At 43.8% G+C, this 21,325-nt stretch overlaps 1 protein-coding gene across 1 annotated transcript in view; it reads right to left on the minus strand.

The window, feature by feature from the left end:
- LOC117505898 (alpha-tectorin-like) overlaps positions 1 to 21,325 on the minus strand; it is a 160,159-nt gene that overhangs the window by 37,225 nt on the left and 101,609 nt on the right. The window contains exons 8-11 of the mRNA XM_034165433.1: positions 9,313 to 9,476; positions 8,956 to 9,204; positions 7,351 to 7,513; positions 7,182 to 7,266 (exon numbers count right to left, since the gene is read on the minus strand). Of these exons, the coding sequence (XP_034021324.1) occupies positions 7,182 to 7,266; positions 7,351 to 7,513; positions 8,956 to 9,204; positions 9,313 to 9,476 (661 nt within the window). The remainder of the gene's footprint in view (positions 1 to 7,181; positions 7,267 to 7,350; positions 7,514 to 8,955; positions 9,205 to 9,312; positions 9,477 to 21,325) is intronic.

The raw sequence follows: 21,325 nt of genomic DNA on the forward strand, positions 1-21,325 counted from the left end.
TAGGTTTAAAATGAACAACTCAACGACCTACAATTAGTCACCTTTCTTTTGTAACTGCAGCCATTACCTGCCAGATTAGTGGTTCACAGCTGTGACACACCTTCAGTGCTTGACTGATTGCCAACAAGGACATTGGAATGTGGTGGTCCACCAGAATGCTCAGATCAGGGGGAGGGGTGCTTGAAAGGAGCCTGGAAGCTTCAAACATCTGCTGAGACCTTTTCTCCTGAGTAGGAACTGGAAGGGGCTTTCAAAACCCACTGTATTGATTCAGTCATCACAAATAGCCCATAAGCTTTTGACATCGGCCATGTATGAAATGACAGATATCACGATATTGTACACATGGTTTGCTTTCAAATGAGAGTCATCTTCCTTTTGAATTTTGTGGGAGCAGAAAGGTGTTATCAAAACAAATTTCTGTCAACACCACATTGTGTGATGTTGAAAACAGCACAGACAAGGTGATGACTATTTTCAGCCCAGTCTCACGTTTTTTTTTTCATGCTCCCGTCACGAAATGAGCCAAGAATGATCCAAATATGACATTCGTAACGCGTCTTGCCTATGTGTAAACACAGCATAACATTTTCCATCTATCTTTATATTCAAATTTCAAATTTATTAATTTATATAGCACCAATTCACGATGAGATCACCCCAAGGCGCTTTACACTGTTGTGTGGGCCGCTGAAGAGGAGGTACTGCTGGCCCACCACCACCAGATGGCGCCCTGCTTGAAGTGCGGGCTTCAAGCACGAGAGGGCGTCATAGCAACCGGGAGTGACAGCTGTCACTCGTCATCAGCACCAGCTGTCACTCATCCACATCACCACCACCATAAAAGCCGGACTGCAACTCCACCTCCCCGCCGAGAAATCAGCTACCACTCAGGTAACCTTCTCTGCGGTGATTTTCAGTGATTAAACATTGTTCTGTGTGCAGCCGTTTTCCTGTGGCTACAGTCTGAAGCTGGATTGGCGGATAGTGTGAGCGCGACGTCTTCGCCTCTCACTCCTTCCAGGGAAGTGACTGACAGGAGCTGCACGGGTGAATCTGTTTCTGGAGGTGGAGGTTCTCCCTCCCGGAGGAACTGAGTACAGAGAGATTACTGGGTGTGTATCCACGCACCCACCATTAACTGTTTCTGTTTCTGCCAGCAGTACCAGGTCTGACAGCTGGAGACGGTGGCCACCTGGGACCCAGGCTTGGCGGCTCCGGTGTTCTTCAGATCCATTGGCGGTGGAAGCCGTGTGGGATCCGGCTCTTCTCTGGACAGACGTCTTCTATCCTCGAGCCTGCCCACACGTCACCTTGTGTATGATTGACTGTACTCCTCAACTGCAATTGTCTGTATTCCGTTGTGCAATTTACAACATTAAATTGTTACTTTTTGGCTTAATCCATTATCCGTTCATTACCGCCCTCTGTTGTGGGTCCGTGTCACTACACTTTCACAACATACACAGCATAATAAAAACAGAAACTGAATTAAAAACTTAAAAACACAATAAAAAGACAAAACCATAAAAGAACACAAGAATAAAAACACATCATAACACAATAAAACTAATGATCAAACAAGGAAAACAAATAAGTCTTTAAACATGATTTAAAAGTCTCCACAGTATCTGACTGTCGTATGTGTGCCGGAGAAGACGCAGAGTTTCCTAAACATCCTATTTTCATTTGCTGATTATGGCAGTTGTGTTTTAGGAAAAGATAAAAACAATCCTAAATCAATAGAGAGGAGATACTTGAAATGTTTTGGAATCATAAATCAGATAATAAATCATCTCATCTGGATATTTCATTGCTCACATCTCAAAAATATGTTCACCCTACAAATGAGGAGACTTCACCAACACCAGAAAAGAGAGGTCAACAGAGAAGGCTAAAGACGACACAGTGTGGCATGAAGAACAGGTCGGAAGGCCTCTCCATCACAGCCCAATTAAATTTTACGCCGCAGATGGAGAGCCAACTACTTTGGTCAGAAGAACGGTGTCGAGTTGCTTCCAGAGGTTCCTCTTTTGTGTCACTCTTGTTTCGAACTATTCAGGAGTGGACTGTTCAGCATGGATGCCAGACACAGCCTACCTCTCTGTGGTTACATCACAAACACACTGATTTATTCAGGTAAAGACAAAGCAACATCAGTTCTCTGTCAGTAACTGAGTAGAGAGTAATTGTGTCATTTACAGACCAATGGTGACAAGATGGTGAAGAATGATGAAAAAGCCAAATTGTTGGGCTGTTCACACCTGAGTTAGGATATTAGTTGGATGGATGGATGAGATTTATTGTCATTGTCATTACAAGTGCAACAACAACGAGATTACGTCCACACTCCCATTTCCACAAACAAGATACAGCAATTAATCCACAATTATTACTTGTTTATCGTAATAATGGCACACAACAGAATTAAGACAACACATATACATTTGACATTGTTTATGTGCACTAAACTTGAAACAGTCCGTTTTCTGAATTGAGGCTGTGAGTGTGTGGTAGCCGCTGCATCAGGAGTCATGAAGGGAGGTGGGGGGGAAGTGGAGCATGCTTCAGTCTTTGTCCCTGTGTGAGTCAGTTACTGTCCTTGTACTGGAGTTAGAGAGATAAGGAGGCAGCCAATATTCCCCAAGGCCGTAGAGATTCTTCTGGAGGAAAACAGTGGGGCATTTTGTCCTTCAGAGGCTGATAAGCCTGCCGTGTTTGTGGTTGACAAGTGAAAACACTTTTACTGCTTCACATGAACAAACCAGATCCCAAATTATGAAAATTCCTCGGCCTCTGAAATCTTCACCTTCTCCTGCAAGGTGCGCATTTGATCCGAGATGTTATCCAATTTGCGTCTGAGTTCAAGGGTTAACGCAGTCTGAGAATGCATCGCCTTGCCCAACTCATTAATCATGACGGACAAGCGAGGAGGCGTGGTTTTGGCGGCAGCCGTCTTGCCAATTTTCCGGAATGTCAGGGCAGCACATAAGCCAATAAGTACCAGCCTTCCTACTATGAAACCAAATATGAATAAATCCTTGACGTCCTCTGCAGAGAATGGTGCAAAGCATGAGACACGCCACGTCTCCCAGGCATCGAGAACATAGCCTGCAGGGTAAGTTCCATTTGGGCACGCAGGGTCCCCCGGGCCTGATCTTCTTGTAGAAAAAAATGGTGTCAATAGTGTTCACAGACCAGCTGATCAATTCCATGGTTAATCAAATATAGTTTGAAGAATTCACAGCCTGGTGTAGTACGGACTTTGAAGGTTGGATCAGAAATAGAAGAGAGAGGAGGAGATGCAACCGCCCTCGCCGGAGTCCTGAGTTCAAAACTAATCCAGTCGCTTGGCTGCTCTTTGGGCATAGAAGGTAGAAAAACCAAATGGCTGGGCTGTGGGACTTCTAGTGTTAATGATCTAATTGTGGATCATCACTTAGATATGATTGGGTTATGTGAAACCTGGCTTAAACATACAGCTGTCCTCCCCTTAAATGAGGCCTGCCCACCGGCATATACATTTAGTCGCATCCCTCATGATGTGAAGCAAGGTGGGGGTGTTGCTGTTATTTATAAATCTAGGTTAAGCTTATTAGCTGTTGGGGGTCACAAATATAACTCATTTGAGCACCTGATTCTCTGTTCTGCTCAGGATATTATGCATTGCCAAGGTCAGAAGAATATAAATCAGCCATATTACTTTGTCACTCTATATAGGCCTCCTGGCCCATATTCTGAATTGTTAGATGAATTTGGTGCGTTCATCTCTACCTTGTCAACTAGTGCATATAACATTTTTAGGGACCTGTACATGCTGTTTTTTTTTTTTTGTTTTGTTTTTTGCTACTTTGAACACTTTATACAACTTTTACCCACAATTACAGTGGTATGAAAAAGATATTGCTCCCTTGAGCTTTTGCATGTTTGAATTTTTTTAGGACATAAAAAAAAAAATCAGGCTTTTTATATTAAATTTTCTAAAATTCTGCCCTTTAAACTCACCCTGAAAAGTAATCTCTATATCATGAATTAAAAGAAATAAAAATTTAAAAGCCAAAATGATGGTGTGAATAAGTAAGTGCCCCCTTTAGTAGAACACATACAAACCATCACTTTTACATCCAGTCTTCTTCAGAGAAGTCAGGGGATGGATACATATATGTCTTTATTTACATCAGTTACATATGAAGAAATACAAATAGTATGACACTCTACAGTAAATCACTGTGCAAGAAGCAGATGAGTGAGGAAAGACATCAAGATACCCAGACAACCCTGAGCAAGTTATAGGCTTCTGTGGCTGTGACCGGAGAAATTGCACATACGAGGGCTGTCCATAAAGTATAGGTCCTTTTTATTTTTTTCAAAAACTATATGGATTTCATTCATATGTTTTTACGTCAGACATGCATGAACCCTCGTGCGCATGCGTGAGTTTTTCCACGCCTGTTGGTGACGTCATTCGCCTGTGAGCACTCCTTGTGGGAGGAGTCGTCCAGCCCCTCGTCGGAATTCCTTTGTCTGAGAAGTTGCTGAGAGACTGGCGCTTTGTTTGATCAAAATTTTTTCTAAACCTGTGAGACACATCGAAGTGGACATGGTTCGAAAACTTAAGCTGGTTTTCAGTGAAAATTTTAACGGCTGATGAGAGATTTTGAGGTGACACTGTCGCTTTAAGGACTTCCCACGGTGCGAGACGTCGCGCTGCGCTCTCAGGCGGCGTCATCAGCCTGATTCAAGCTGAAAACCTCCACATTTCAGGCTCTATTGATCCAGGACGTCGTGAGAGAACAGAGAAGTTTCAGAAGAAGTCGGTTTCAGCATTTTATCCGGATATTCCACTGTTAAAGGAGATTTTTTTAATGAAAGACGTGCGGACGGGTCCGTACGTCGGGACGCAGCCGGCGCAGAGCGGCGGCACAGGAAAAACACCTCCGTGTTGATAACCATTTGTAAAATCCAGGCGGCTTTTGATGGCTTTCAGTGGAGTGAGTATATGAGAAATTGTTTAACAGCTGGACATGTTCCAACTTGTCCTTAAGGCTTCCAACGGAGGTGTTTTTCCTGTGGCGGAGCGTCGCGGCGGCTGCGTCCCGACGCGCGGACCCGTCCGCACGTCTTTCATTAAAAAAAACTCCTTTAACAGTGGAATATCCGGATAAAATGCTGAAACCGACTTCTTCTGAAACTTCTCTGTTCTCTCACGACGTCCTGGATCAATAGAGCCTGAAATGTGGAGGTTTTCAGCTTGAACAGGCTGACGACGGCGGCTGAGAGTGCTGCACGATGTCTCGCACCGTGGGAAGTCCTTAAAGCGACAGTGTCACCTCAAAATCTCTCATCAGCCGTTAAAATTTTCACTGAAAACCAGCTTAATTTTTCGAACCGTGTCCACTTCGATGTGTCTCACAGGTTTAGAAAAAATTTTGATCAAACAAAGCGCCAGTCTCTCAGCAACTTCTCAGACAAAGGAATTCCGACGAGGGGCTGGACGACTCCTCCCACAAGGAGTGCTCACAGGCGAATGACGTCACCGACAGGCGTGGAAAAACTCACGCATGCGCACGAGGGTTCATGCATGTCTGACATAAAAACATATGAATGAAATCCATATAGTTTTTGAAAAAAATAAAAAGGACCTATACTTTATGGACAGACCTCGTAGTGCCACTTTTGAATTTTGCATCACCACTCATAGCTTCGTAGTGGAGTAAAGCAGAGAAGAAGTTCTTCTAACAAAACACACACACACACACACACACACACACACACACACACACACACACACACACACACACACACACACACACACACACACACACACACACACACACACACACACACACTCATCTTCAACCACTTAGTCCAATTAAGACTTGTGGGGGACTGGAGCCTATCCCAGCAGTCATAGAGCACGAGGTGGGGTTCACCCAGGACAGGACGCCAGTCTGTTGCAGAACCACAAACAGACAAACAAACACATTCACACCCACTCGCACACCTACGGACAATTTAAAGATTCCAATCCACCTAATCCGCATGTCTTTGGATGTGGGAGAAAACCAGAGCACCCGGAAGAAACCCACACAAACATGGGGAGAACATGCAAACTCCACACAGAAAGGCCATTCTAACAAAACAGATCAAATTTATACACACACACAGATATATATATATATATATATATATATATATATATATATATATATATATATATATGTATGTATATGTATGTGTGTGTGTGTGTGTGTGTGTGTGTGTGAAACTGTGTTAATTTGTGCCGTTGGTATGTGAGTATTTGGTTGTGGTTCCTGTTGAATGAATTCCTGTGTCAGTGTGGTGTGGAGGTGATTGGTCTGTGGTCCTGCTGACGGCTTCTGGAAGCTCAGGTTGCTTTGCTCGTGGCCTTCAGCTCCTCTGGATTGTTTGTCTGATGTCTCTCATCTTCCTCTTGACACAGAGAAGCTACGGCCCTGTCTACTGGGGCCAATCAAATACAGTAATACAGCAAAGACATTACTCGTAGTCACTCTGAATACTGTGGTGGGCTGAATAATATACCCCATGTTGTGAAAAACACCTTTTGGAAAAATAGCATCAAATTATCATCAAAGTCATGACACTATTGAGATATGATTTTTTTACTCATTTTGTAAACTCTCTCCACTCTTTTTGTGGGCCCTTGATTAATGAATCAATAATTAATAAATGATCAAAGTTAAAATTTTAAAAATGCATGAAACATTTTAGTTTGGTGCAGGACTTTTATGTGTTCCCAGGGTGAATAAAAAGTCTGCTGGTCACAGAGCTTCCTCTTACCGTGCCCCAGCTCTGTGGAACGATCTCCCGGCACACATAACGACAGTCAGATACTGTGGAGGCGTTTAAAGACTCATTTGTTTTCCTTGTTTTATCATTAGTGTTATGATGTGTTTTTATTCTTGTATTCTTTTATGGTTTTGTCTTTTGTGTTTTTAAATTTTTAATTCAGTTTTTTCTGTTTTTATTATGTTGTGTGAAGCGCCTTGAGGCCATCTCATTGTGAATTGGCGCTATATAAATTAATACATTTGAAACTGAAAATTTACTTTCTACGTATCTTTCACTTTCTAAAACATTTATTTAATTATTACCTTTTCACGATATTGTAATTTTTCAACACACCAGCCCAGACTTACCTCGCCTTCTGATGGGCCCCACAGTCAGTATGTGCTGTTTATGGTCCATGTCCTCAGAGTACATTCTTCTCTTGTGTGGACAGTTCTGCACGTGCAACACACAGACATTAATACAGTGGCAGTGGTTATAGTCAGCATTGTGCTGAAGACAAAGGTTTTGGATTCTCACCACTTTGCATGCATTAGTGTCTGAGTCACAGAGGGAAACATCACAGTGGAGATGGACTTCATCATAATCACCAATGAACTTAAAGACAGTGACATGGAAGCGACAGGTAAGAGACACTCCATTCTCTGCCATGCCAATGGTGTTGTCTTTGATGTTTGGACACCTTGAAAAGGACAAATATTAGGAACACCAACTTTACAAGATGCTCAGTTAGATGCCAGTTACACACAAAAAAGAACATGGGTGCTGCTTTTATGGGCGAACACATACAAATCATGTAATTTTAACTTAAAAACTGGGCCCAGTGAACATAATAAAATTATGCAAAGTATTTCCTCCCAAGTGAAATGTGTTGACGTAGCCAGAGACAATTTTACTAAGTGACCTGAGTGTAAATTTTTTTGGTCAACATGATGAATTTGTGTTACTGTTACCTAATTACCATAGTTAGGCCAACTACATTTGTAAGGGAAATGGAGTAAGTGTGTGTGATTTCACTGACCAAAGCAGACAGGGGTTAGTAAGGTTAGACGTTACTTGTGTGAAGCGCCTTGAGGCAACTTTGTTGTGATTTGATGCTATATCAATGAAGATAAATTGAAACTGAACTGTGTAGCTATGAATGACTGTTCTTCACCCTTCCTTGTTGGCCAGTTGGATTTCTGCACCAAATTTCACCAGCAGTTTTACCAGCTCCTGGTTCCCCTCAATGACGGACTGGTGGAGCGCCGTCTGTCCTTCTGGGCTGAAGGAGTTGACACTGAATTCGCATTTTATCATGTTCTGCAGCAACGAGTGCAGCTCCCTGGTGTTGCCTTTCTTCAATGCTTCTTGGAAAACCCTCTGTGATGGAACAAGTCAACACGTCCGCCAGGCCTTGCCGGTTATGTGGAGAAAGTTCTCCAGATTCTCTGAATCTTCTGATTATATTATGGACTGTAGATGATGGAATCCCTAAATTCCTTGCAATTGAACATTGAGAAAAATTGTTCTTAAACTGTTGGACTAATTCTTCATGCAGTTGTTCACAAAGTGGTGATCCTCGCCCCATCTTTGCTTGTGAAAGGCTGAGTCCTTTGGGGATGCTCCTTTTATACCCAATCATGACACTCACAATTAGTCTCCTCAGTTCCCAAATGCTTATTGAGTGTTGTTAGAAGGAAAGGTGATGTAACACAGTGGTAAACATACCACTGTCCCAGCTTTTTTGAAACGTGTTGCAGGCATCCATTTCAAAATGAGCAAATATTTGCACAAAAACAATAAAGTTTATCCGTTTGAACATTAAATATCTTGTCTTTGTGGTGTATTCAATTGAATATAGATTGAAGAGGATTTGCAAATCATTGTATTCTGTTTTTATTTATATTTTACACAACATCCCAACTTCATTGGAATTGGGGTTGTACCACATTCTGGGTATTTGTACACGGCTGTATGGGTTCTTGTTTTCATCCTGCATAAGTCTTCATACGTGCAGGAATGTGCAAATATCGACAGTAAAATATTTAATTTTTTCCTGCTGTGTCTTGCATGTCTTTATGTTGTGTGCATTATTTGCTGAGTTGTGCTTGTGCATGAAAGAGAAAGCCGGGAGCAGCCTACCCTCTCTCAATGATGATGTAGCGGAGTCGGTCACTGCTGTAGCGAGACGGTGTGGCCCAGCACATGTTTACGATGAGGATCAGCTGGTTTTCATCGGCTCCTTCCACAAAGACAGCTACAAATAAGACATCCCGTGTGCTGAGAACAACCTCACCCTCCCTGTATGGATGACGGTATGAGGAGTTCTTGTACAGAGCCATCTTGGTGATAAAGTTTCCCTCCTGGGTTGGAAGCGTGAGGTTAATCACACTGGAGGACAATGAATAGGAGAAGTCTGGTATGAAACAACATGGCGTGAACATTCTACAGCAGGTAACTGACATCGACCACATTTATCACAGACATGCAAAAAATGACCTGAGCATGGGTTTGAGGACCGTCTCCAGCGAGATCTTCAGGTCCAATTCATAGGCGCAGGAGAACTCCACGTTAATGGTCCGGTCTCTTGTGATGATGTTTCCAGTGTTGTTGACGCTTTCAATCCACACCGTGTTCTTATACATAATGTGTGTGCCATTCGACTGTGAAAGGAAGACTCGTGGTCAGAAAATGAGACAAAACAATTATATCGCAGATTTACTCAATAGCTTATTTATCCATTATTCTTTTTTTTCATGACACAAGCAGTTTAGCAGTTGCAGCTCTCTGTGCACATCTCCTCTGTGTTCACCAGCTCTCTACACTCTCTGTGTAGCAGCTCTGTGCGCACTGTCTCTCTGCACACTGCCTCTGTGCACACCGCCTCTGTGCACACTGCCTCTGTGCGCACTGTCTCTCTGCACACTGCCTCTGTGCACACCGCCTCTGTGCACACTGCCTCTGTGCGCACTGTCTCTCTGCACACTGCCTCTGTGCACACCGCCTCTGTGCACACTGCCTCTGTGCGCACTGTCTCTCTGCACACTGCCTCTGTGCGCACTGTCTCTCTGCACACTGCCTCTGTGCGCACTGTCTCTCTGCACACTGCCTCTGTGCGCACTGTCTCTCTGCACACTGCCTCTGTGCGCACTGTCTCTCTGCACACTGCCTCTGTGCGCACTGTCTCTCTGCACACTGCCTCTGTGCGCACTGTCTCTCTGCACACTGCCTCTGTGCGCACTGTCTCTCTGCACACTGCCTCTGTGCGCACTGTCTCTCTGCACACTGCCTCTGTGCGCACTGTCTCTCTGCACACTGCCTCTGTGCGCACTGTCTCTCCGCTCCAGCTCTGTGCACTCCTCCTTTGTGGACACCGCCACTGTGTGCACCCATTAACACTTGTTACAAGACAGAACCTCAACAAGCAAAACTGGACGTCCACAGACAGAAGCTTGGTCTAACAACTTTGCAGCGGGCAGATTTACCCTCTTGGATCCATGGACGAGCCAGTCATGTTTCTATTCATAGATCAGCGATAGAAGGTCACAGAGATGTCATTCAACCACTTCCTGGTTAGATTGTGCCTAACTGTAATTAAAATGGGTTAAATGCAGAGGACAAGTTTCGCTGTATGTATATATGTGCAATGACAATAAAGGCTTTATTATTATTAAACTACAAATTCTCATTTGTAAAATGGATCTCTCATCCAGACAATCATTGACTCACAGCCAATCCTAGAGTCAGGAGAAGGTCAAATCGTCTGTCTCCACTTTCTGCTCACTGTGAGAGTCTCCACTCAGCTGCAGCGTGATAGTTTTTTTCAAGCCAGCAAAGGACATTTTTTGACACTCATTTTCCTTGCAAATGGATTTTATTCAACCAAAAACTAATTATATGACAAGAGAAGCAGCCAATAGACACTGAGACATATCATTTTACAAATATTCTCTTTTGGCATGTTGCAGATCTCTGCCACCTAGCTCCCAGCAGGTGGTGCTGCTGCCTTGCATGGCTCAATATGGCTCATGCATATTTTCACACTCACTCACTCACTCACTCATCTTCAACTGCTTACTTTCAATTAAGGGTCACACGGGAGGTGGAGCCTATCCCAGCAGTCATAGGGTGTGAGGCAGGGTTCACCCTGAACAGGATGCCAGTCTGTCACAGGGCCACACACTGACAAACAAACGCATTGACACACGCACGCACACCTATGGACAACTTAAAATTTTTAATCAACCTACCCTGCACGTCTTTGGCTCTGGGAAGAAGCTGGAGCAGTTGGAGGGAAACCACGCAAACACGGGGAGAACATATAACCCAACACAGAAAGGCCACAGGTGGAAATTGATACCACGACCTTCTTGCTTTGAGCCAACAGTGCTAACCACTAAACCAGCATGCTAACATGTGTATGCATGAGCTGGCAAATATATAAGAGAGTGATTCGGTGCAAGAGCAATACAGAGAGGCAGAGAAGAACACAACAGACGGTCACACAGCCGCAAAACAGTGTCAACTTTGAAAAGAGTGTTCACACAACACTTTGCTTATCTGTTACAGTGGGGTAAAAAAGTATTTAGACAGCCATTGATTGTGCAAGTTCTCCTAGAGGTCTGTAATTTTCATCACAGGTACACTTCAACTATGAGAGACAAAATGAGAAAAAAAATCCAGGAAATCACATTGTAGGATTTTTAACAAATTTATTTGTAAATTATGGTGGAAAATAAGTATTTAGTCAATAACAAAAGTTCAACTCAATACTTTGTAACATAATCTTTGTTCGTAATGACAGAGGTCAACCGTTTCCTGTTAAGTCTTCACCAGGTTTGCACACACTGTAGCTGGTATTTTGGTCCATTCCTCCATGCAGATCTCCTCTAGAGCAGTGATGTTTTGGGGCTGTCGCTGGGCCACACGGACTTTCAACTCCCTCAACAAATTTTCTATGGGGTTGAGGTCTGGAGACTGGCTTGACCTTGAAATGCTTTTTACGGAGCCACTCCTTCGTTGCCCGAGCAGTGTGTTTGGGATCATTGTCATGCTGGAAGACCCAGCCACGTGGCATCTTCAATGCTCTCACTGATGTGTAGCAGGATGGATGACCTTAATGACCTTAATGTTCAGGTGGTGGATTGAGTGCAGCTGGTTGTGGCAGAGGAGTGTCTGTATAAAAGAGGGAGTGTGTGCTCTTCTCTTTCTCTTTCTGGAGATTGCAGGTGTTTGGACATGTTCACTTCACTTCTGTGTGGGCTGTCATTGGCGGTGTGCTGCTGAGTTTGTGGTGCTGTTGACGCTCTGGGGCGGTGTCGAGTTACAGCTGATTGCTGTGATGGATGGTTCGGTATGTACAGTGTGAAGTAAGCTCCCCTTTCAGATATTTGTTGTTTATATTTATCTGTCTAAAATGTAGGATTTTGGACCGAGCTGTCGAAGGAGGCACTGCTGCTTTGCTCTGGTGCTCTGCGAAGATTTCGTCCTGTGAGACCGATGGATGTGCCCTGTTTGCCACGGTGGCTTTACGCTCGGTGTGGACAATGGCACCCTCATGTGGTCATGTAGTGTTTTAAATTAGTCTATAAAATTGTCATTTTAACTACAAAATCTTATTGTTAATAAATTCTTTTTTTGTATTTGGGAACCACTTCTGTCTCAGTTGCAACAAACTTGTAAGTTCTGAGGTGAAGTTATTCAAATTGTCGAATTCCCTCAGTGAAACTCCCAGAGTGGTGTCAGAAGTCCAACATATCATGTTTATTCATGACTTCTAATTGTTTTGACGATCAGGAGTAACTTGTCCGCTTTGCTACAGATGGAAGGAGGTTTTGGCTTAAAATCTCATGATATATGGCCCCGTTCATTCTTCCCTTAACACGGATCAGTCGTCCTGTCCCCTTTGCAGAAAAACAGCCCCAAAGCATGATGTTTCCACCCTCATGCTTCACAGTAGATATGGTGTTCTTAGAATGCAACTCAGCATTCTTCTTCCTCCAAACACACCAAGTTGAGTTTTTACCAAAAGGTCCTATTTTGGTTTCATCTGACCACATGGTAATTCTCCCAGTCCTCTTCTAGATCATCCATATGCTCTCTGGCAAACTTCAGACGGGCCTGGACATGTACTGGCTTAAGCAGGGAGACTCGCCTGGCACTGCAGGATTTGAGTCCCTCTCTGCGTAGTGTGTAGCCTTTGTTACTTTGGTCCCAGCTCTCTGCAGGTCATTCATCAGGTCCCTCTGTGTATTTCTGGGGTTTATGCTCACCGTTTTCATGATCATTTTGAACCCATGGGATGAGATCTTGCGTGGAGCCCCAGTTGAAGGAAGACTATCAATGGTCTTGTATGTCTTCCATTTTCTTACAATTGCTCCCATAGTTGATTTATTCACACCAACCTGCTTGACTATTATAGATTCACTCTTCCCAGCCTGATGCAGGTCTACAATTTTCTTCCTGGTGTCCTTTCTTGGCCATGGATGAGTTTGGAGTCTGTTTGAGGCTGTGGACAGGTGTCTTTTATAGAGATAACGAGTTCCAACAGGTGCCATTAATACAGGTAACAGGTGAAGGACAGAAGAAGTTCTTAAAGAAGATGTTACAGGTCTGTGAGAGCCCGAACTCTTGCTTGTTTGTTATTGACCAAATACTTATTTTCCACCATAATTTACAAATAAATTTCTCGGGTAGTCACACGACTGAAAAGCCACCGAAAGCCGTCTGAATTTTCCGAATGGTGGAAGAGGTGACCATGTCACAACATGTCCTGTGAGACTTCAACACGAAGGCGCATTTGCTCCGTCAGCTTCATACCAAAGCCATCGGCATGAATTTCGCTGCAACTCTTTTCATGGCAAAATCTTTTGTCACAGTGGAATGTGCCAAAAAAGTGCTGATGTCCACCTCTTCCACAATTTCTCGGATAATCACACGACGGTCCCGCATCACCACAGTGTTCACTTTGGAAATGATCTGGTCATTTCAGCATGTTGATGGCCGACCGGAGCGTGGCACGCTCTCCACCGTTGTGCGGACGTCTTTAAACCGGTTGTACCGCTCCTTAATCTGTGTGATGCCCAGAGGATCATCACCGAAACCCGTCTGAATAATCCGAATGGTTTCCACCTGGCTGTCGCCCAGTTTCTGGCAAAATTTGATGCAGTTGCGCTGCTCCAGTCGTTCTGCCATTTCCTTGCAAAGAAAAAACGACGAGAGACTCCACCCATCCTCACACAAAGGCTGCTTACAAGCAAATGACACAATCGACAGGCGTGAAAAAATTCACGCATGCGCACGAAGGTTCAAGGTTGGCTCATGCAAGCACACGTGATTCAAATCCATCAGGTTTTTGAAAAAATAAAAAGGTCAGACCTCGTAAATGCCACACTGGCAGAAACCATTTATATACACAAATGCACATATATGTAATTTATTTTTGCAGGACAGATAGTATGTAGTGCATGAGTGAATGTGGTGTGCGTGTCTAACCCCAATCCGCCCTTCCTGATCAGCCTACAACATCCTACTCAAAGCAATAACCGTGAAGTGATGAAAAGTGAGACACCAAAGAGACAGGGCCCCAACAGTACAACATACTAGGACAAACAACCACACATGAACAAGAAGTGACAGTAACAGTCTGTTGTCTACTTAGTGAGCATCCATACCCTAATCTTGGACACCAGAGTCTTGATCCCCTTGAGAACACCCAAAACCGAATTGTGGTGATGGCCACAAACACTTGACCATCCACACAGAGAGACTCAGATCACAGCTAAATATCCGATCACTACTGTGGCTGGTGTGTTGGGCGAAGACAAAAGTAATGAACCTCACCATATGACGTGGACCACTCTGGCATGTCGGGAGCCATTCAGCTGACCGCATGCAACAGATGGAAATGGGTCTAGGATGCGGGGCCACAGGACAAACAAGGAGAAAAAGGACAGTAGAAGGGCACAGGGGCCAGTAAGGCCACCGATCAGAGCCACCGGAGCAGCCCAACAAACCACCAGGGGAGCGGCCCAGGCAGCGTCAGAACGCACCCCCACACCGCCCCCACCCTCATGGAGGCACAGGAAGCACAGGGCACACACAGAGGGAGCACACAGTGCACTGGCATAAGCCCACAAATGGCACCCCAGAATCACACCACCCGGGCCACGGCCCCCAAAGGAAGGAATGAGTGGTGGCAGGGACGAGGGGCCAAGGAGCTAGCATGACCGACCCCAAAGGGACCACAGAGCCCAACGAGGGGGATCACGCCCCTAGACAAGAAATGGGACCAAAATCCCCAAGCCAGGAAGCACATGAGACTACCCCATCACCCACATCTCCCTAAACACAGCCAGCAGGACTCCTCCAAGACCCCACCCCACACACCAAAGCCAAGATTAGGAGACTACTCAAGCAAGAGCGGACAATACCCCACCCCACGGAACTCATGGCTCCCATCCCCCCACAGCTGTCCACCCCCCAGTGTCATCACACATGCCCCACTGCACCACCCACCACCCCAATGGGCCACGGCACCCTGGGCCCCACAAGCCCCAGAGTAGGGCCCGGGACCATGGCAAAACTGGACAGATGGACCACCCCCCATCCCAGTGCCCCAGACATCCCCAGCCATCTGGGACCAACCCCACATGCCACACTCACCCTACCTCACAGACCCACCCTTGTTATTAGAACTAATCTTCCTAGATGTGTGTGATCCCACACCCCAGCAAGGATTAAGTGTTGCATTAAAAGCAGGGCAGGAATGGCAGGTGGCAGACCGCTGTGGGAGGCAGTGGTACACTGCTGCACCACAGCCTGGCCTGCAAACCCACCACCGCTTAGTGACCCAGACTCTAAATTGGTGAATGTGCTTACTAAATGTGTAGAAATCAATCAATCAATCAATCAATTTTTTTTTTATACAGCGCCAAATCACAACAAACAGTTGCCCCAAGGCGCTTTATATTGTAAGGCAAGGCCATACAATAATGATGTAAAACCCCAACGGTCAAAACGACCCCCTGTGAGCAAGCACTTGGCTACAGTGGGAAGGAAAAAACTCCCTTTTAACAGGAAGAAACCTCCAGCAGAACCAGGCTCAGGGAGGGGCAGTCTTCTGCTGGGACTGGTTGGGACTGAGGGAGAGAACCAGGAAAAAGACATGCTGTGGAGGGGAGCAGAGATCGATCACTAATGATTAAATGCAGAGTGGTGCATACAGAGCAAAAAGAGAAAGAAACAGTGCATCATGGGAACCCCCCAGCAGTCTACGTCTATAGCAGCATAACTAAGGGATGGTTCAGGGTCACCTGATCCAGCCCTAACTATAAGCTTTAGCAAAAAGGAAAGTTTTAAGCCTAATCTTAAAAGTAGAGAGGGTGTCTGTCTCCCTGATCTGAATTGGGAGCTGGTTCCACAGGAGAGGAGCCTGAAAGCTGAAGGCTCTGCCTCCCATTCTACTCTTACAAACCCTAGGAACTACAAGTAAGCCTGCAGTCTGAGAGCGAAGCGCTCTATTGGGGTGATATGGTACTACGAGGTCCCTAAGATAAGATGGGACCTGATTATTCAAACCTTATAAGTAAGAAGAAGAATTTTAAATTCTATTCTAGAATTAACAGGAAGCCAATGAAGAGAGGCCAATATGGGTGAGATATGCTCTCTCCTTCTAGTCCCCGTCAGCACTCTAGCTGCAGCATTTTGAATTAACTGAAGGCTTTTTAGGGAACTTTTAGGACAACCTGATAATAATGAATTACAATAGTCCAGCCTAGAGGAAATAAATGCATGAATTAGTTTTTCAGCATCACTCTGAGACAAGACCTTTCTGATTTTAGAGATATTGCGTAAATGCAAAAAAGCAGTCCTACATATTTGTTTAATATGCGCTTTGAATGACATATCCTGATCAAAATGACTCCAAGATTTCTCACAGTATTACTAGAGGTCAGGGTATGCCATCCAGAGTAAGGATCTGGTTAGACACCATGTTTCTAAGATTTGTGGGGCCAAGAACAATAACTTCAGTTTTATCTGAGTTTAAAAGCAGGAAATTAGAGGTCATCCATGTCTTTATGTCTGTAAGACAATCCTGCAGTTTAGCTAATTGGTGTGTGTCCTCTGGCTTCATGGATAGATAAAGCTGGGTATCATCTGCGTAACAATGAAAATTTAAGCAATACCGTCTAATAATACTGCCTAAGGGAAGCATATATAAAGTGAATAAAATTGGTCCTAGCACAGAACCTTGTGGAACTCCATAATTAACTTTAGTCTGTGAAGAAGATTCCCCATTTACATGAACAAATTGTAATCTATTAGACAAATATGATTCAAACCACCGCAGCGCAGTGCCTTTAATACCTATGGCATGCTCTAATCTCTGTAATAAAATTTTATGGTCAACAGTATCAAAAGCAGCACTGAGGTCTAACAGAACAAGCACAGAGATGAGTCCACTGTCCGAGGCCATAAGAAGATCATTTGTAACCTTCACTAATGCTGTTTCTGTACTATGATGAATTCTAAAACCTGACTGAAACTCTTCAAATAGACCATTCCTCTGCAGATGATCAGTTAGCTGTTTTACAACTACCCTTTCAAGAATTTTTGAGAGAAAAGGAAGGTTGGAGATTGGCCTATAATTAGCTAAGATAGCTGGGTCAAGTGATGGCTTTTTAAGTAATGGTTTAATTACTGCCACCTTAAAAGCCTGTGGTACATAGCCAACTAACAAAGATAGATTGATCATATTTAAGATTGAAGCATTAAATAATGGTAGGGCTTCCTTGAGCAGCCTGGTAGGAATGGGGTCTAATAAACATGTTGATGGTTTGGATGAAGTAACTAATGAAAATAACTCAGACAGAACAATCGGAGAGAAAGAGTCTAACCAAATACCGGCATCACTGAAAGCAGCCAAAGATAACGATACGTCTTTGGGATGGTTATGAGTAATTTTTTCTCTAATAGTTAAAATTTTGTTAGCAAAGAAAGTCATGAACTCATTACTAGTTAAAGATAATGGAATACTCAGCTCAATAGAGCTCTGACTCTTTGTCAGCCTGGCTACAGTGCTGAAAAGAAACCTGGGGTTGTTCTTATTTTCTTCAATTAGTGATGAGTAGAAGATGTCCTAGCTTTACGGAGGGCTTTTTTATAGAGCAACAGACTCTTTTTCCAGGCTAAGTGAAGATCTTCTAAATTAGTGAGACGCCATTTCCTCTCCAACTTACGGGTTATCTGCTTTAAGCTACGAGTTTGTGAGTTATACCACGGAGTCAGACACTTCTGATTTAAAGCTCTCTTTTTCAGAGGAGCTACAGCATCCAAAGTTGTCTTCAATGAGGATGTAAAACTATTGACGAGATACTCTATCTCCCTTACAGAGTTTAGGTAGCTACTCTGCACTGTGTTGTTATATGGCATTAGAGAACATAAAGAAGGAATCATATCCTTAAACCTAGTTACAGCGCTTTCTGAAAGACTTCTAGTGTAATGAAACTTATTCCCTACTGCTGGGTAGTCCATCAGAGTAAATGTAAATGTTATTAAAAAATGATCAGACAGAAGGGAGTTTTCATGGAATACTGTTAAGTCTTCTATTTCCATACCATAAGTCAGAACAAGATCTAAGATATGATTAAAGTGGTGGGTGGACTCATTTACTTTTTGAGCAAAGCCAATAGAGTCTAATAATAGATTAAATGCAGTGTTGAGGCTGTCATTCTCAGCATCTGTGTGGATGTTAAAATCGCCCACTATAATTATCTTATCTGAGCTAAGCACTAAGTCAGACAAAAGGTCTGAAAATTCACAGAGAAACTCACAGTAACGACCAGGTGGACGATAGATAATAACAAATAAAACTGGTTTTTGGGACTTCCAATTTGGATGGACAAGACTAAGAGACAAGCTTTCAAATGAATTAAAGCTCTGTCTGGGTTTTTGATTAATTAATAAGCTGGAATGGAAGATTGCTGCTAATCCACCGCCCCGGCCCGTGCTACGAGCATTCTGACAGTTAGTGTGACTTGGGGGTGTTGACTCATTTAAACTAACATATTCATCCTGCTGTAACCAGGTTTCTGTTAGGCAGAATAAATCAATATGTTGATCAATTATTATATCATTTACTAACAGGGACTTAGAAGAGAGAGACCTAATGTTTAATAGACCACATTTAACTGTTTTAGTCTGTGGTGCAGTAGAAGGTGCTATATTATTTTTTCTTTTTGAATTTTTATGCTTAAATAGATTTTTGCTGGTTATTGGTAGTCTGGGAGCAGGCACCGTCTCTACGGGGATGGGGTAATGAGGGGATGGCAGGGGGAGAGAAGCTGCAGAGAGGTGTGTAAGACTACAACTCTGCTTCCTGGTCCCAACCCTGGATAGTCACGGTTTGGAGGATTTAAGAAAATTAGCCAGATTTCTAGAAATGAGAGCTGCTCCATCCAAAGTGGGATGGATGCCGTCTCTCCTAACAAGACCAGGTTTTCCCCAGAAGCTTTGCCAATTATCTATGAAGCCCACCTCATTTTTTGGACACCACTCAGACAGCCAGCAATTCAAGGAGAACATGCGGCTAAACATGTCACTCCCGGTTTAATGCACAAATAAAGTGTGTGCATTAAAATGGTAGGGCAGGAGGGGTGGATGGTGGCTGCTGTGGGAGGCTACAGTGCACAGCTGCACCGCAGACTGCCCTGCAAACACATCACCAACACCTGACCGCAAACCTATATGAACCCTATAATGTCAACCTGTCCATCACCATTGCGAACAAGAAAGGACTCAGAGCTGGTGTAATCCCACCTCTGCCTTGAATGAGTCTGTCATTCCTACTGCGCATCTCACCGCTGTCACACTATTCATGTACATGTCCTGCACTACCCTAACATACTTCTCTGCCACTCCAGATTTCCTCATACAATATCACAGCTCTTCTCTTGGCACCCTATCATAAGCTTTTTCTAAGTCCACAAACACAATGTAACTCTGTCCTTCTCTGTACTTCTCCAACAGAATTCTCAGAGCAAACATTGCATCTGTAGTGCTCTTTCTCGGCATGAAACCATATTGCTGCTCACAGAGCTTCACCTGTTTTCTAAGCATAGCTTCTACTACTCTTTCCCATAACTTCATGCTGTGGCTGATCAACTTTATGCCTCTGTAGTTACTGCAGCTCTACACATCACCCTTGTTCTTGAAAATAGGAACCAGCACACTTCATCTCCACTCTTCAGGCATCCTTTCACTTTCCAAGATTTTATTAAACAATCTGGTTAGAAACTCCACTGCCATCTCTCCTAGACATTTCCATGCCTCCACTGGAATGTCATCTGGTCCACTCTTCATCCTCTTCATAGCAGCCCTCACTTCTTCCTTCCATGCTGGCTAAGGCTAAGCGTAAATTTGGTAAGATTGTAATTCACGTCGGCAGTAATGACACTCGGTTACGCCAATCGGAAGTCACTAAAATTAACATTAAATCGGTGTGTAACTTTGCAAAAACAATGTCGGACTCTGTTGTTTTCTCTGGGCCCCTCCCCAATCAGACCGGAGTGACATGTTTAGCCGCATGTTCTCCTTGAATTGCTGGCTGTCTGAGTGGTGTCCAAAAAATGAGGTGGGCTTCATTGATAATTGTCAAAGCTTCTGGGGAAAACCTGGTCTTGTTAGGAGAGACGGCATCCATCCCACTTTGGATGGAGCAGCTCTCATTTCTAGAAATCTGGCCAATTTTCTTGGATCCTCCAAACTGTGACTGTCCAGCGTTGGGACGAGGAGGCAGAGCTGTGGTCTTATACACCTCTCTGCAGCTTCTCTCCCCCTGCCATCCCCTCGTTGCCCCATCCCCGTAGAGACGGTGCCTGCTCCCAGACCACCAATAACCAGCAAAAATCTATTTAAGCATAAAAATTCAAAAAGAAAAAATAATATAGCACCTTCAATTGCACCACAGACTAAAACAGTTAAATGTGGTCTATTAAACATTAGGTCTCTCTCTTCTAAGTCCCTGTTGGTAAATGATATAATAATTGATCAACGTATTGATTATTCTGCCTAACAGAAACCTGGTTACAGCAGGATGAATATGTTAGTTTAAATGAGTCAACACCCCCGAGTCACACTAACTGTCAGAATGCTCGTAGCACGGGCCGTGGCGGAGGATTAGCAGCAATCTTCCATTCCAGCTTATTAATTAATCAAAAACCTAGACAGAGCTTTAATTCATTTGAAAGCTTGACTCTTAGTCTTGTCCATCCAAATTGGAAGTCCCAAAAACCAGTTTTATTTGTTATTATCTATCGTCCACCTGGTCGTTACTGTGAGTTTCTCTGTGAATTTTCAGACCTTTTGTCTGACTTAGTGCTTAGCTCAGATAAGATAATTATAGTGGGCGATTTTAATATCCACACAGATGCTGAGAATGACAGCCTCAACACTGCATTTAATCTATTATTAGACTCTATCGGCTTTTCTCAAAAAGTAAATGAGTCCACCC

Source organism: Thalassophryne amazonica, unplaced genomic scaffold (assembly GCF_902500255.1).
Source record: "Thalassophryne amazonica unplaced genomic scaffold, fThaAma1.1, whole genome shotgun sequence".
NCBI classification, from domain to species: Eukaryota; Metazoa; Chordata; class Actinopteri; order Batrachoidiformes; family Batrachoididae; genus Thalassophryne; species Thalassophryne amazonica.